We start from the raw sequence: 17,833 nt of genomic DNA on the forward strand, positions 1-17,833 counted from the left end.
CAAGAGGCCATCGTCGGTGGCTTATTTAGCTGCCGCCCTTTCGAGATCAACGGCCGCCGTAACGTATTTCCGTTGCGCGTGCGCTCTTACGCCGATTTGCCGTTTGTCAGCAGCGGTGGCGGGGTCCGCCGTCCCCGGCGGGGATGCAGAGATCGGACGGGTGCAAGGAGTCAAGTCAGCCAGTGTGAACCCGGTGAACCAGCAGTTTATCGGGACTAGTTGCGGTCAGTAAACGGTCGATACGGATGCATTTCACAATAGGAGCACCCTCCGATGGGAAAAAATATCCCCGCCACACCCGAAGTGACCAAGGAAAAAAAAAAAACCCCAAAAAACAAAGATGAATTAATCAGAAGACTGCTTTCCAAATAATTTCACCGTCTTAGAGGGAAAACGAGGGTAAACCCAGATATTCTCGGGAAAAAAAAAAAAGCTCAATCGGAATTCTGGGACTTATCTGACCAACAGACAATATGGATTTTCACTTTAAAAGTAGAGCTGGAATTTCGTTCGGTCTCAATAATAGCAACAATTATAATAATAATAACAATAATAATAATAATAATAATAATAATAATAATACGATCAAAATTATACTCACAATTCAATTGCAATATTTTTGTAACATTTTAGGAGACACGTTTTCTTCCCCACCACTTTAAATAGAAGAAGCATATTTATTAATGGTAATATAAAACAAGTTGTGAAACATTTCAAAGATCATTAGCCTACATGACATTCCTCAATACACTGACAAGAGACAGCGATATCAATACCATAGCAATTCTCAACAGAGGAGGGAAAAAAACTGAAACCGAGAAATCAAGAAGAAATTTGGTCACTTTCCAGAAAAGAGAAACAATGGTTTAGTTATACAGTAAAAGAGTAGCAAAGAGAGACGGAAATAAAGAGATATATTAAAATTGGCACATTCATATTAAGTCAGGGTGTGCAGTAGTTAATAGGGTTGCTATATTAGAGGAGATGGAGGAAAGAGAGGGTCAGAGTTTGCGGTCAAGGGGTTAAAGGTTAGAGGGTGGGACCATGCAGTGAGGTCAACCCATATTTACTTGCTTTAATTAGTGGTTACAGCCACAACAAAGATTGCTGCCAGGTGACAGTAAAGCACTAATAAATACAACTGTTTTTACGTTCAAACAGCCATTCTCATTCTGCCCGTCGTTCTTCTTGCAAACTGAAGCTTCTCTGCTGCCGTAGTTCATATTTAAGTTTTTTTTTTTTCTCAAAAGGAAACATACTATGTTTTTTACAATCACTTTCCACGGGCTGGTATGGATACATGCGGGCTAACGCTGCACTGGTGCCCATCGCCAGTCTCAAGATAACTCATGGCAGAAAAAAAACCAATCAAGTCCTGCTGCAATTTGGCCCATAACAAGTTACACGAGGAGCACAACATAGGACGCAAGATGGGAAACCGGGTATAACTTGACATTCAGCCACATCAGAACACTGTAAAGGTCAGCGGTGAGAGTGCAGAGGTCATGCTCTGTGTCAGACCAGGCGTCACCACACAGAGACTCACAAATGCACATCTGCAAAGAGCACACGTACATATACACATGCGCAAGCAAAGGCGCGCGCGCACACACACCCGCACACGCACGCACACGCACGCGCGCGCACACACACACACACACACACACACACACACACACACACGCGAATTACAAACCCACACATTAAGCACACATTCACACTCTCCACAGCTCCAAACACAAAGAACATACACTTCTTGGCATAATTAAAAAAAAAAAAAAAAAAAAAAGGAAACGGTAAAGAGTCTAAATGCTCCTCTCTGCTTCCCTCTCCAAAAGAGCAAGACCAAATGAGTGGGCTTTCTGCTGGTTCAGCAACATAAAGGACCGTCACCGTCACGATAGCTCATCAGTAGCAATTCAATGGCGTTGCAGTGGTACAGTGGTTCTCAGAACTGGTTCCGTTCCAGTTGGTGTCTCAGTTCAGCCATCAGAGGTACGAGCTCGCCCCGTCTCTTAAGTGCAATAATCTTTGTCTTCATCTCCTTCTTCATCAGTGCCTGTTGAGGCAGCCTCAGGTCGAAGCATTGGCATCGTAGACGGATCCAAGATCAGTATTCAGCAGAGGAACACGCTCTGCTTCAAATCAGCGGCCGGTCCCCCAGAGCAGTCATAAGGGCTTATCGATCACAGTCACACCTGTTGATACAGAGAATCCCGTTCGGGCTAAGCACGTTTCCCACAAATATCAAATGTGTTGAATATCACTCCAATGTGCCATCAAGATTCACCTAAAATTATTAATTAATAAATAATTGTTATTTATCAGAATTGATCAGAATCAGGTTCTGTTTATTTTGGCCAGGTACATTGCAATATACAAGGAATTTGTCTTGGTGAGGGTTGGTACAGACAAACTACCGGATAAAATTGGGCTACAAAAATAATGCTTAACAGCCTAAAAAATGAAACATACAATAAAGAAAGAATATAAGAAACCATGCACCAGTTAAAGATATATTTAAGAGGCTATGGCAGAGGCTAAGTGGCAGTACGGATGCAAGAATTGACTGGGTGTATATATACAAACCCCAATTCCAATGAAGTTGGGACGTTGTGTAAAATGTAAATAAAAACAGACTACCATGATTTGCAAATCATTTTCGACCTACAGTATATTCAATTGAATACACTACAAAGACAAGATATTTAATGTTCAAACTGATAAACTTGTTTTTTTTGCAAATATTCACTTATTTTGAATTTCATGCCTGCAACACGTTCCAAAAAAGCTGGGATGTTACACATGTTTACCACTGGGTTACATCACCTTTCCTTTTAACAACACTCAATAAGCATTTTGGAAGGTGAGGACACTAATTGTTGAAGCTTTGTAGGTGGAATTCTTTTCCATTCTTGCTTGATGTACGGCTTTAGTTGCTCAACAGTCTGGGGTCTCCGTATTTTGCACTTCATAATGCGCCACACCTTTTCAATGGGAGACAGGTCTGGACTTGCAGGTAGGCCAGTCTAGTACCCGCACTCTTTTACTACGGAGCCACGCTGCTGTAACACATGCAGAATGTGGCTTGGCATTGTCTTGCTGAAATAAGCAGGGACGTCCCTGAAAAAGACGTTGCTTGGATGGCAGCATATGTTGCTTCAAAACCTGTATGTACCCTTCAGAATTAATGGTGCCTTCACAGATGTGCAAGTTACCCACGCCATGGGCACTAACACACCCCCATACCATCACAGATGCTGGCTTTTGAACTTTGCGCTAACAATCTGGACGGTCCTTTTCCTCTTTGGCCCGGAGGACACAACGTCCATGATTTCCAAAAACAATTTGAAATGTGGACTCAGCACACTTTTCCACTTTGCGTCAGCCCATCTCAGATGAGCTCGGGCCCAGAGAAGCCGGTGGCGTTTCTGGGTGTTGTTGATACGGCTTTCGCTTTGCATAGGAGAGTATTAACTTGCACTTGTAGACGTAGCGACAAACTGTCTTAACTGACAATGGTTTTGCAAAGTGTTCCTGAGCCCACGTGGTAATATCCTTTCCAGAATGATGTCAGTTTTTAATGCAGTGCCGCCTTAGGGATCGAAGGTCACGGGCATTCAATGTTGGTTTTCGCCTTGCTGCTTACGTGCAGAGATTTCTCCAGATTCTCTGAATCTTTTGATGATATTAAAGACTGTAGATGATGAAATCCCTAAATTCCTTGCAATTGTACGTTGAGAAACGTTGTTCTTACTATGTTGTTGGACTATTTGCTCACGCAGTTGTTCACAAAGTGGTGAACCTCGCCCCACACTTGCTTGTGAACGACTGAGCCTTTTGGGGATGCTCCTCTTATACCCAATCATGACACTCCCCTGTTTCCAATTAAGCTGTTCACCTGTGGAATGTTCCAAACAGGTGTTTTTTGAGCATTCCTCAAGTTTCCCAGTCTTTTGTTGCTCCTGTCCCAGCTTTTTTGGAACGTGTTGCAGGCATCACATTCAAAATGAGTGAATATTTGCAAAAAAACAATAAAGTTTATCGGTTTCAACATTAAATATATTGTCTTTGTAGTGTTTTCACTTGAATATAGGTTGAAAAGGATTTGAAAATCAGTGTATTCTGTTTTTATTTACGTTTTACACAACGTCCCAACTTCATTGGAATTAGGGTTTGTATATAGTTGATATATTTCTGTACACAACGAATAATATGTAAACAATAGGATGGACACAGACAACAACAGATGGGTTTGTTTATTACTACTACAATAATAATTGATATTATTATAGTAGTGATAACCTAACCCATGTGTTGTTATCCGTCTAGTACGGATAAGTAGTACAGACCTGCATAGCTGCGTCCTGTGCTCATGCAGGCGGGCAGGACTGTCCACTTGTCACAGTTTGGGTTATAAAACTCCACAGAGGCCAAGTTACAGCTGCCATCGTCTCCCCCCACCACGTACAGTAAGTTGTTCACAGCGCACACGCCTGAAACAAATACACATTAAAAAAAAATAACTCCCTCAGAATATCAATCACCGACTTTTCGCCATGAACGGCGTTCTGATAAAAACTGAACTTTATTGTTCCTCACCCGCATTGCGTCGACACGTGTTCATGTCGGCGACCTGCCGCCAGCTGTTGGAGGACGGGTCAAAGACCTCGCAGCTCTTCCTCACCAGCGGCCCGTCGTGTCCTCCCACGGCATACAGCAGGCCTTTCAACACGCCTACACCTGGTTAAAGACATCAAAACTCTGAAAAAGAAAAAACACAAAAAAAAAAAAGCACGCACAGGAGGAGTCGGGCTCAGCAAAATATATAAGCGCAAACACACACACACACACACACGCACGCACACGCACACACACGCACACACACACACACACACACACACACACACACACACACACACACACACACACACACACACACACACACACACCTGCTCCGCTGCGTCGCGTTCCCATCTCAGGAATATAACTCCACGTGTTACTGATTGGATTGTACGCTTCGACTGTACTTAAACATTGCCTGGTCGCTCCGTCATAACCGCCAACCGCATACAGAACTCCTGAAAAAAGGGCAAAACAAAAAAACACGTACATAGAATACTGCAGGTAATATGAAAATTGGCAAAAGGTCAAAATGTTCAGGAAATGATAATCATGAGGGAAGGCACTCACCATTGACGACACCCACTCCCACGCTGCTTCTCCGGGTGCTCATGGGTAATACGTGGAACCACTCATCGGTCTTAGTGTTATAAGCCTCGACTGTGGACAGGCCTGGAACAGAACATACGCAGCGGAAATATTATCAACACAGATTTTGATTTAATGTTTTCTTTCTTCGAAAGGAGAAATTTGTCTTCTAACTTTCTTTAACAACTGCTGTCCATAAACCGTCTTTAATATGACACAGAGATACAGCTTTCACACGGACACACATGCACACGCACGCACACGCATACCGGTGCTGCCGTCGAAGCCTCCCACAGCGTACAGCATGCCGTTGAGAACAGCGGCCCCCAGTGTTGAGCGGCGGTCCTGCATGCTGCTCACACAGGTCCAGCGGTCCATGACTGGATCGTAGCAGTCCACCGTCCGCACACGCAGCGAGCCGTTGAAGCCACCGACCGCATACACGCATCCACCTACATACACCACGCCTAGGGAGGGAAACATCAGAGCTACGTGGATTACCACAAAATATCTGCCATTAGGGATAAATACAACATTCTGTAGCAAAATACTAAGTCAGCCGTGAGCACAAACCTAAAATAGTTTGAAGAAGCAGCCGCAGACGTGCGTCCACATATACCATAGTTCAAGGAGAATAATAACTGTAATACAGGGCTGGGCAATGGTGACAAAATCACTCATACTGTTTTTTGACGAATACTGTATGTCTATATCTGTAATTTGACATTAGATATTTAAAAAAAACGTTTACACACAAAAGAAAAACATTTGAGAAACAAGCATTAGCAGTGTGGGTATTATGACCAAGAAGTTCAGATGACTGCATCACTTAACTGTAGTGGAGCTTTAAAACACCACATTTATAGATTATATAGATATTACTAGTCTAATACCACATTATGGATATTATATTGAATAATTGCCACAGCTGTAAAGTAAGACTCACACTTGCAAAATTTTATCTTTTCCAAAGTCAAGACCTAACATGCAAATATGAGAGTAAATAATGTGAAATAAACAAAAAAGATCATGAAGGAAGAGAGAAGATGATGGTTCCATCGTACAGGACACAACACCGCTCCTTCCCACCTGCTCTGCACCGCCTGGTGGGGAGTTCTGCCACCTGGTACCACCGCTGCTCCTCAAAGTCGAAACATTCCACACTCCGGATCGCCTTGGGAGCCTGACCTCCCACCACCACCATTACCTAAACGCAACATGACCAGCATTAAGAGAAATTAGCTGCAACAGGGATATTTTCACACAAACAAATTTGCGGATGGTTTAGCAACACTGTCACGTGGATTAGAAATGATTGATTGGATTGATTGATTTTATTCGCTGCCGTGGACCTCAGACGGATAGGATTTGCTGTGGGCATTTGTGCAGATTAAAAAAAAATTTAAATCAACTGGGAATCATACAAAATACAAAGACAAAATGCACTCCAGTTTTGACAGCTAAATTTAGATTCATCAAAGGTATTAGAGAGAACAGTAGAGAACTGACCCAAATAAGGCAAAAAAAAAAAAGAGATTGATGATTACAGATTAGTTGTTGTGTTATAATAGCTTAATGACCATAATGTTTAAAAAAAGTTGCACTACCTACAAAATATTTTAATTTTAAATCTAATTTCATTGATCACAGTAACTGTAAAGTTTTGAAAATATTGTTCTCTAAAGAGTTTTCTGAAGAGAAATAATCACATATTTTCATCTGATCTGAGGGTGCCCACGTTTATCCCCCCAAACTGAAAGTTAGAACACGCCACTCCTACAAATACCTGTGGTATACAATAATCTAAGATGGGACACACAAGTGATTTGCACTGCCGCGCATGTTATAAATCCATATATGCTTATTTCTTATTTTAATATTTCATACAGATTCCAAAGCTCAACACAACATTTTCTGCAGATCATTTACATTTAGCAGCACCTTCTATCAAAACCTATATCACCTTAAATTGAGCACATTGGCCTGAAGTAGCAGCATTGAGCATTCATATGTTATTGTCTGCAAACACTTCAGATACATAAGTTCCATATTTTATTCATACAAAGTGTGTGTGTGTGTGTGCACACACACCTTAGGGAAGCAGGCTGGAGTCCTCATCCGTGTCCGTGCCGTCTTCATCAGAGTTCTCTGGTCGGCCGGCAGCAGGTGGTACTTCATGGCCTCAATCAGGTAGTCCTTGCACGCGCTGCTATTTTTGATGAGCGACTCTTCCTCCACCCTCTGAAAACATCCGTCCGTCAGGCCGGGAGAAGGTGGAGACAAACACAGCATTACATCGGAGTCACTTGAACATAACAGACGGTATGTATATGTATGTGAGAAATAACCTCTTGCACTTGAACTTGAACCCTGTGGAGTGCTTTGTGTCATTCATTTTAAGCCAACGATTGAATTCTCATCCTATTATTTTGAAACAAGTCCATCTGTATCTGCATCTTGTCCAGACTTTCTGATCTTGGCATTACAAGGACTGGAGAGGTGTCCAAGTAACACCAGGTAAACACCGGTGTCCCACAGGGATCTGTGCATGGCCCACTTCTCTTCTCACTGTACACCTCCTCACTGGGATCGGTCATCCAGCTGCATTGGTTTCCCCTAGCACTGCTACACCGATGAAACCCAGCCCTACCTCTCCTTACTTCTCGGCGAGAATCTCGGCGAGCCTCGCAGACATCCCTGTCTGGAGGAAGGAACACCGCCTCAAACTGAATCTCTTTAAGACAGAACTCCTCACCATCCCGGTAAGTCCAACCATTCAACGCCACATAAATGTTCAGCCCGGCTCATCATCATTAATACCATCCAAGTCTGTTCGAAATCTTGGGGTAGTGATGGATGACATGCAGACCTGACTGCAGATGTACTCGGTACAACATCGGGAAGATCACACCGTACCTGACGGAGCACTTGGCACAGTTCCTTGTCCAGGCGCTTGTCATCTCACAATTAGACTGCAACATCCTACCGGCTGGTCCACCAGCGTGCACCGCTAAACCTCTGCAGATGATTCAGAATGCAGCAATGCGCCTGGTTTCGACCACCCAAAGCGTGCACATGTCGCCCCTTCTCTTCATCTCTCTCTCTCCACTGGCTTCCTGTAGCTGCCCGCATCAAGTTCAAATCCTTGATGCTGGCCTGCAGGGCGGTCACTGGATCAGCACCCACACACATTGCATCATGCGTCAGGCCACTCGCCCCAACCCGCTCTCTGTGGTCTGCAAATGAGCACCAGCTGGTGGTGCCTCCACTGCGAGGAAAGAGTTCTCACTCCAGACTCTTCTCATGTGCGGTGCCTCAGCGGTGGAACGAGCTCCCCAGCTCGTTACGCTCTGCAGAGACACTCACAACATTCAAGAAAAACCTGAAGGCCCTGCTCTTTCAGGAACACCTGAATATCTGATCCTACCTTAGCTATGACAAGCTATTCTTGTTTCTGTTGAAGTTGACTAGCTTTCAGTTGTTATTTTGACATAATGCACGAACATGAGCACTCATCATATTGCACTTAAAAAAAAACAATAACAACACTGTTTTATTCGGATTCCTTACAGCATCTCCACTTGTATCTGGTTGAATTTAGAAACAGGAGCTCATGCACCTGAGTTCAAGGTTTCTCCAATGGTCGATGTATGTATACTTTGATTGTCATGTAAGTTGCTTTGGACAAAAGCATCTTCAAAATGAATAACTGTAAATATAAAACTGTATCTGCTTCCAGAGCTACAAACCACTTTTTAAACTTTGTTATATTCCCAGCGGCCTGAAGACAAGATGTCCTCAAAACAAAGTGATATCTGTGAATAGAATGTTTATCGTTTGTTGTTATCGCAGCAGCTCCAGAGAGGGCCGAATGATTAAACTATAATGGCTGAAAAGATGTACAAATGCTGTTATTATTATCTCTAGAAGTGACATTAACAGATATTGCAACCTTCAAATTATTTAGTCTGTACTTTTAAGTATTCCCTTCATCACTACACTGTCCACCGGATCATCTTATTTTGAATTGGAATAATAAAGAGATTAGATCAATTGGAAAGAAAATTAATGTTATCGTAGTTGTTTCTATCCCATCTTAATATACAGTATATACAACGATCAGCACCGATCTGACTGGTGAAGTGAGTAACATTGTTCATCTCGTTCCAGTGGCACTTGTCAAGGGGTGGGATATATTAGGCAGCAAGTGAACAGTCAGTTGTTGAAGTTGATGTGTTGGAAGCAGGAAAAATGGGCAAGCGTAAGCTGGCTAGACAACTGGGTCAGAGCATCTCCAAAACAGCAGGTCTTGTGGGGTGTTCCCCGTATGCAGTGGTTAGTACCTACAAAAAGTGGTACAAGGAAGGACAACCGGTGAACCGGCGACAGGGTCATGGGTGCCCATGGGCTCATTGAAGCACGTGGGGAGCAAAGTCCAGCCTGGCTGGTCTCATCCCACAGAAGAGTTGCTGCAGCACAAATTGTTGAAAAAGTTAATGCTGCTAAGATAGAAAGGTGTCAGAACACACAGTGCATCACAGCTTGCTGTGTGTGGGGCTGTGGAGCTGCAGATCGGTTAGAGTGTCCAGGCTGACCCCTGTCCACCGCCGAAAGCGGCCACAATGGACACGTGAGTTTCATGGAGCAATGGAAGAAGGTGGCCTGGTTTGATGAATCACGTTTTCTTCTACATCATGTTGATGGCTGGGTGTGTGTGCATTGTTTACCTGGGGAAGAGACGGCACCAGGATGCACTATGGAAAGAAGGCAAGCCGGAAGAGGCAGTGTGATGCTCTGGGCAATGTTCTCCTGAGAAACCTTGGGTCCTGGCATTCATGTGGATGTTATTTTGACACAAAGCACCTCCCTAAACATTGTTGCAGACCAAGTACAGCCCTTCATGACAACGATATTCTCGAATGGCAGTAGCCCCTTTCAACAGGATAATGCATCCTGCCACACTGCAAAGATCGTTCAGGAATGGTTTGAAGAACATGAAAAAGAGTTCAAGGTGTTGACTTGGCCTCCAAATTCCCTAGATCTCAATCCAATGGAGCATCTGTGGAATGTGCTGGAACAACAAGCCTGATCCATGGAGGCCCCACCTCACAACTTCCAGGACTTTAAGGATCTGTTGCTAACGTCTCGGTGCCAGATACCACAGGACACCTTCAGAGGTCTTGTGGAGTCCGTGCCTCGATGTTTTGGTGGCAGGGAAGGGGAGCTACGCAATATTAGGCAGGTGGTTTTGAATGTTGTGGCTTGTGTGTGTAGACAGACACACCTCACTATGAACATGCAGATCAGTTTGCGGTTCTTTGAATGCCAGTTCCTATAATTGCGATGGTAAAATATAAGCTGATGCAAGGCTTAACTTTAACTCGGAGGTTTTCAAGAAACGTTTGAAGGATAGCAATAGTAAAAAATAACCATTATTTGATTAAACACAAGAAATGGGAAACAATGTATAACAATATACGACCTGGATCGAAGAAGAAATCGTCTCGACTCTTAAAATACGATAGAATTTAATTTAATAAGCGAGTTATTTTTGCGATAAAAAAAAAGAAGACACAATACAACCGCCGCCTCCCAAAAAGCCCAAATCACACACGCTTACCTGCACTAGGTATTCCCTGGAAAGCAGGGGCAAGCGGACGTGTTCCATCAGGTGAGACAAGTGTTCCTGACGCACGTCTTTATCGTGGTTGACCCAAGCGATCACCGCTTCAAAAACCTATCAATGGACACAAAAAGAAATGACTGTGTTCAATAAACAAGGATGCAGCGCAATTATTATTATTATTACTATTATCATTATTATTACTATTATTATAATTATTATTATTATTATTGTACTCTGTATAAGGTGCGTGTGTGTTTGTTTTAGAGATGCACCGATTGCAATTTTCTTGGCCGATTCCGATTGACCTGAAGTTTGACCTGCCGATTCCTTTCTTTCTAAGAATTATAATTGACAGCATACACAAACATTTAAAGCACTTTTCTTTAATGGAAAATTAAATTGTATGTTCATAGTAAAACATTTGACACTCTCCGTTGAGCGGAGGGTGTGATGGTACGGTCATACCCGCCGGCGCACATGCGCTGCAAGGCGACGGGCTGCAAGGCGACGGGCTGCAAGGCGACGGGCTGCAAGGCGACGGGCTGCAAGGCGACGGGCTGCAATGCATTTCAAACGGAGCTCGGCTTCATCCAGCTGAAAGGGGCGGAGCGACGCCCGACGATGAGCTCACGGCTTCGCGGCGACAAGGAACGTTGAGCAGAATTCAACTTTATGCAAATGAGCAGAGCTGGGCTACAGCCAATAGGAGGGAGGATATGCTCTCAATGGCGCTGATCCTTGGAAAATGGGCGCTCGGACCACTGCGTTTCGTTCATGATTAGGGTATTTAGCCCTTAAATGTCCCTTAAACTATTGATAAAATAAGGAACACGTCATTTTGTGTTTTTCCAATAGGGACAATTCTTTATTTTAAGGGACGGATGGCACAATTATTTCTGTGATTTTTTTCGAAAGGGAATTTGTACACACGGCCCCATCTATCTATATAACGTATATTAAATATTCTAAAGGAGAGCGGTATGAAACGTTTGGGGCGTCCGCAACAGCCAGCGATTTTGAGCCGACACGCCCACAAACAGCAGGTGCACAGAAGCCCCATTGCTGGCGGTGTGAACGTACCATGAGAGAGGAGCGAGGCAAACACTGGCACAACTTTATGGAAAGAAACGGTATTGTCTCATCGTGTGGTGCATATGCGTGTAAATTTGATCGGCACAGAATGGGATATATCTGCCACTGGTCGGGGGTCGGCCGGTCACCGGTCACAGCCAATCAAGCTCAAAATTGTCAGATTCCGGACACCGGCCGATCAATCGGTGCATCTCTAGTTTGTTTACCTTTTCTTCTGTGGGAATGGTGAGCTTGTCGCTGGAGATGAGACTGGAAACTTGCTCCATGCCCAAGTTGAGGAACTCTTCACTCCCAACCACGTCTGTGAAATGTTGCTCTGTCCAGAGAAACAAAAGATAAATGATAAACATTTAATTTGTCCCCATTTCATATTATCACTGTATTGTCCGATCTACCATGTTCTAGCTCATTTCAATACACTGATACAAGACCTTGCTGTCTCTCTCGCGTTCCCCAAGCATTGAAAAACATTGAAATGCACTTAAATACACACAGAAGTGTAGACATTGACCTCATTCTTCCCCCACGATGCGCTCACCTGCATAACTGTTGGCCTGCGTGAGGAGCTGGGAGCAGGCGTGGAGGTCGGCAAAGGCTCGGATTCCCAGACAGTTCGATGGGTGGAGCTGAGAACTCAGGAACTCACAACAAGCCTTTTTCACCTCGGTCAGCTGGAGCAGTCCTGCAGCGGGCAGCAACGCCTGCCACAAAAGGAACATACACCGATCAGTCACTACATTAAAACCACCAGCCTAATATTGTGTAGCTCCCACGCCCTGCCGCCCAAACAACTCTGCCTCACAGCAAGAAGGTCCTGGGTTCGATTCCCGCCTGGGGCGCTCTTGGCACCGTGCTCCGGCGGATTATCTCCCAAATAGGAGCCTTTCTGTGTGGAGTTTGCATGTTCTCCCCGTGCTCACATGGAGTTTCCTCCACCTAACATCAGTAAGGACCCCCACCAAAAACATGCACCCATCATCATCTGACCAGCGACGGACACTCATCACCTGGTCCCCGGGCGCGTCAACGTATGCTGCCCACTGCTCCTGGCTGTGGCCCCGGAGAAAGGACAAGCCAGGATGGGTTAAACGCAGAGGCCTCATTTCACCGGCCACCATCCAAAAGCCTGTGCATGTATGTGTGTGTGTGCGTGCATGTGTTGTAGTGTGGTGTGCTGTGTGACAAATAAAGATTGTTGTTCTTCTTCTGTTCTATCTGGTACCGAGACATTAGCACCAGATCCTTTAACTTCTGGAAGTTGCGAGGTGGAGCCCCCATTTGTTCCTCAAACCATTCCTGAACAATTTTTGCAGTGTGGCAGGATGCATTATCCTGTTGAAAGAGGACACTGCCACCAGGGAATATCGTTGTCATGAAGGGCTGTACTTGGCCTGCAACAATGTTTAGGTAGGTGCTACGTGTCAAAGTAACACCCACATGAATGCCAGGACCCAAGGTTTTCCAGGAGAATATTGCCCAGAGCATCACACTGCCTGCTCCAGCTTGCCTTCTTCCCATAGTGTATCCTGGTGCCATCTCTTCCCTGGGTAAAGGACACACAACCGTCCATCCACATGATGTAAAAGAAAATGTGATTTATCAGATCAGGCCACCTTCTTCCATTGCTCCATGGTCCAGTTCTGACGCTCACATGCCCATTGACACTTTCGGCAGTGGACAGGGGTCAGCATGGGCACTCTGACCGGTCTGCGTCTACACAGCCCCATATGCAGCAAGCTGTGATGCACTGTGTGTTCTGACACCTTTCTATCATAGCAGCATTAACTTCTTCAGCAAGTGCTACAGTAGCTCTTTTTGGGGATTGGACCAAACAGCCTGGACTTCGTTCCCCACGTGCATCAATGAGCTTTGGGCTCCCGTGACCCTGTCGCCTGTTCACCGGTCGTCCTTCCTTGTACCACTTTTGGTAGGTACTAACCACTGCATACGGGGAACACCCCACAAGACCTGCTGTTTTGGAGGTGCTCTGAACCAGTCGTGTAGCCATCACAATTTGGTCCTTGTCAAAGTCGCTCAGATCCTTACGCTTGCCCATTTTTCCTTCTCCAACACATCAACTTCAACAACTGACTGTTCACTTGCGCCTAATATATCCCACCTCTTGATAGGCGCCATTGGAACGAGAAGAGCAATGTTATTCACGTCACCTGTGAGTGGTTTTAATTTTGTCACTGATCTGTGTATGTATCAACACACAAGCCACTGTTCTGAATGCTTTATTTAGATGCAAACGGGGACTCTTAGTAAGAAGGTCACTGATAGCCACTGCTCCTCTCTTCCAATGTGTCCTTGTCCTTGTGACGTGTCCTGGCAAGGCACTGCGTCAACCGTCCAGACGCACCACTGCTTCTGACTGTTAAAGCCCAGACACAAGGCAGACTGCTCGCATCTCCTCGGCAAAAACGACAGCCGGCGCTCAGCTGACAGATGACACGCACGTATGTACTGCGCCTGCGCGGGAGGAAACAACTCTCCGCACCAGGAGGTGGCGGGAGTCTGTAATCATGATTCAAAAAACAAAACCAGAGGTCCCAGTATCGCGGAAATATAGACTAAAGTAGTAGCCTTTTACTGAGCATTTTCACGCCAGCGTCCTTCGTTTCTTAAAAACGGTTCCGTTGTACTAATCGAGAATACGTCTGATGAAAAGTTACAACTGGCACTGACGCTGTCGGCCCTTGGTGTTCTTCAGGGCCTTTACATTCAAACAGAACGGACCTGTGAGTTCCATTAATATGGAGCGGAATCAGAGACACTGAAACGTATATTTTTTTCTCCAGGAGTTGTGAGGCCACTGAGCATTTTCATATGACGCAAAAAGTCATATAGCTAGATCATGATTCGTTGAACGTTTTTAATATTTTCATACACTGTACCTGTACGTTCTCCTCCGTGACCTGTATCTCTGCCGTGTAGATGTAATCGATCAGCAGGCCGAGAGTCCAACCGTCCATCTCTTTAATCCGTACGCGCTTTGCCCTGCTTTCTGCCATCTCCCCTGGAGAGAGAGAGACACACAGACACACACACACACACACACACACACACACACACACACACACACACACACACACACACACACACACACACACACACACACACACACACACACACATGTAACTACTGTGTAGTCCATGTAATGAGCAGCAGGTGATAAAACACTATGTCAGTGATGCCGCAACTCAATGACATTACAATATCTTCATCTTGATATATATCGTTTTGGAGTCCAAACCTATGATGATGAGAACATACAATCCTTACTGTATCTCTCAGCATTTAAGGGGTCGATGTTGATGTCATTTCTGATGAACCAATTGTGTAATATCAACACGATGCGTTTAAAAAAACGTTTCCCTACCTGTGAACATGGCGTGGAAGTAGGGGCTCCCAGCGGCCAACACCACCCTGTGAGCAGCGATCTCTACATCCTCTGCCACGATGGTCACGTCACACAGCAGGTTCTGACTAAAATGGGAGAGAGAAAGATGGGCTGTGAGTTATCCAGGTCTGGGTGGTTGGACAGAAAGAGTTGGGGGAATTATTGAGAAAGCACCCAGATTGTGTGTATGTGTGTGTGTGTGTGTGTGTGTGTGTGTGTGTGTGTGTGTGTCTGTGTGTGTGCCCGCGTGTGTGTGTGTGTGTGTGTGTGTGTGTGTGTGTTACCTTCGTAGCTCGTTCATAACTTTGAAAGCCTTCCGCATGTGCCTCGGGTTGAGAGTGACAGGACCTTGCTTCTCCACTCCATCCTCTTTGTCCAAAGGATGTGGACACAATCGACTGCACCTAACCGGGACAGCACAGAGCGACACCACCACACAACACACCCAAAGTTAAATAAGTCACACACATGCACACACAGGATAACTAAATTGATGACCTAAAGCCGAAAATATTTGACTGCCTCCTATTAATCTAAGCACTTTGAGTTGCATGTTGTGTATGTGGAATGTGCTTTACAAATAATAATAATAAAATCAATCAGTCAATCAATAACCACCCTACTAATCACTTCACAGTGTAGACAACCATGCTCCTTCTTTTTCACTGTAGCATACAGAGAGTTTCTACCCTACATTCCCAAAAACAGACAAGTCGACAGACAGGAATGACAGCCTAGATACAGACATAATATCCGACATAGATATAAATGATAAAGACATGATCTAAGGCACAAATCCCTTTAGAAAAAACTTTTAAATACCTTTATAAAACAAATCTGGACTAAATCTACAAGTGATTTCCAGAAGAAAAAAAAATATCACTGTCTAATTAAATCAAGTAGCAGATGGTATATATTTTGGTAGTATCATTTACTATACATTACTTTAGGACAGGGCTGAAGTCAGTATTGGGCAGAAATAGGGTTATGATTATGAACTAAGTGATTGCATTACATATTATTGTATCTTTAATATCTATATTATTATTATTATTATATTCCTTTAGGGTAGATGGCAAGGTACTGTACAGGTATAAAGCGGGCTGGGTTCATTTAGAACAGGTAACGTATTGGGTTCAGTGGCAGACTTGGGGATTTAAAACTTAATCTGTTTTATATGTTGACTCTGATGCAGAGGAACTTGACTAATAAGGACAAATAAGACAAGACGTCAATGCTGAAAATGAGTGACAGCATCATAAACTCTCACATTTGAGAGCGCTTCATGACTTGAAAGCCCTCATTTTTGTATTTTAAGACTTTTAAAGGACTTGCAGACACCCTGTTGATGTTGTTATCAGTGGGAGTAGCATTAAAGTGCAACATGAATAAATGATCAGATTATGATTAGCATTAAATATCTTGTAAATAAATCATTCTACCCTTGGCAGTGTGGTGAGCTGTGTTGCTTCTACTACAGCCGACACACACTTTCGACTTTCGCCGAGCTGCGGGGATCCACGGCCCACATACAGACACACACATGCACGGAGACATGACCTCAAGCACCGATCCCCACACACATGCCCCTTCCAGGGACCCGCACGGCGGAGCCACCTCCACCCGGAGCCCCCAGCTCCTGTCACTGCGGCACCATCACTCACAGAGGGTGGATGTCCATGGTGGGGCTTCTCTTCAGAGGCTGGAGGAGGCTGGGACCAGCGGCGTGCACCATTCCATATCCACGGTGTCCTACTGCGCTCAGGAGCCCGGTGGTGTCGGGCTGCAGCCCACGAACACTGAACAGCTGCCCGCCGCTCGGTGTCACACCGGTGGGGGTGGCAGGAAGGGAGGGAGGGGACCCGACAACACGCCGAGCCTCAGCCCGGGTGGCGCCCGCCGCTCCCCGCGCCCAACACGTACGGATCCGGCGCCGTGTCGCGGTTCAGGCGGCGGCGGAGGCTGGCTTCCCCATGGCCCGGGCGGTGTGAAGTGCGGGATAAGAGCGAGGCGAGCGGTGGCGGAGCTCTACCTGTTATTCTTTTTTTTGGGGGGGGGTTTTGTATTTTTTTTTTTTTTGTTTTTTCTTTTTTTCCTACCGCTGATTAAAATGCACAAACAAGGACAAGTCAGCAAAGAGGTTCCTCTGAGGAGCCAAGGAGTCCGAGGAGAAACCACTGTCTCCCTCTAGCTGTGGGAGACCGACTGGGCGCCGCGGTGCTCGGACACCGCGGGGGGTCGTTTGAGAGCAAAGTGGTTCGTAATTAAAGTGGTAATCCGTGATATTATTTTGTAAAGAAAAAAAAAAATATATATATATATATATATATATATATAAGTAATGAATTCATTCTGAATGCACTTTAAAAGAATCAGCCATTCAATGGATATGTGTTATGCATGTGCTCCTCCGTGCCGGGTGGCAGGGTCCGCCTTCCCCGGAGAGGAAGCCGCGGGGAATGTGATCGACCAGCGCCCTCGGATGCACAAAAAATATCCAA

General features: G+C 45.0%; 1 protein-coding gene across 2 annotated transcripts; it reads right to left on the bottom strand.

Annotated features, from left to right (window-relative positions):
• Positions 1-707: 707 nt before the first annotated feature.
• Positions 708-17,371, bottom strand: klhl2 (kelch-like family member 2). 2 transcript variants are annotated; one of them, XM_079998727.1, is made up of 15 exons: positions 16,997-17,371; positions 15,617-15,730; positions 15,312-15,418; positions 14,827-14,948; positions 12,468-12,630; positions 12,136-12,245; positions 10,832-10,948; positions 7,303-7,452; positions 6,301-6,418; positions 5,481-5,678; positions 5,194-5,295; positions 4,953-5,081; positions 4,603-4,743; positions 4,353-4,496; positions 708-2,198 (listed from the first exon to the last, which is right to left on the bottom strand). In XM_079998727.1, the coding sequence occupies exons 1-15, from the start codon at positions 17,065-17,067 to the stop codon at positions 2,170-2,172; spliced, it is 1,815 nt and encodes a 604-aa protein (XP_079854853.1). In that variant the 5' UTR covers positions 17,068-17,371; the 3' UTR covers positions 708-2,169. The 2 variants fall into 2 exon arrangements, with proteins under 2 accessions (XP_079854853.1, XP_079854852.1); XM_079998726.1 differs by having other exon boundaries at positions 15,617-15,736.
• Between the last annotated feature and the right edge of the window lie 462 nt (positions 17,372-17,833).

The sequence above is a fragment of the Zeus faber genome (genome assembly GCF_960531495.2).
Source record: "Zeus faber genome assembly, chromosome: 4".
In the NCBI taxonomy this organism is placed as follows: domain Eukaryota; kingdom Metazoa; phylum Chordata; class Actinopteri; order Zeiformes; family Zeidae; genus Zeus; species Zeus faber.

Coding starts and splice junctions, on each gene's coding strand:
- klhl2 (XM_079998726.1), bottom strand. CDS start 17,067: ATGGTGCACGCCGCTGGTCCCAGCCTCCTCCAGCCTCTGAAGAGAAGC. Junction 15,737..16,996: donor ACCATGGACATCCACCCTCT/GTGAGTGATGGT, acceptor TGTCCCGGTTAG/GTGCAGTCGATTGTGTCCAC. Junction 14,949..15,311: donor CTTCCACGCCATGTTCACAG/GTAGGGAAACGT, acceptor CTCTCTCTCCAG/GGGAGATGGCAGAAAGCAGG.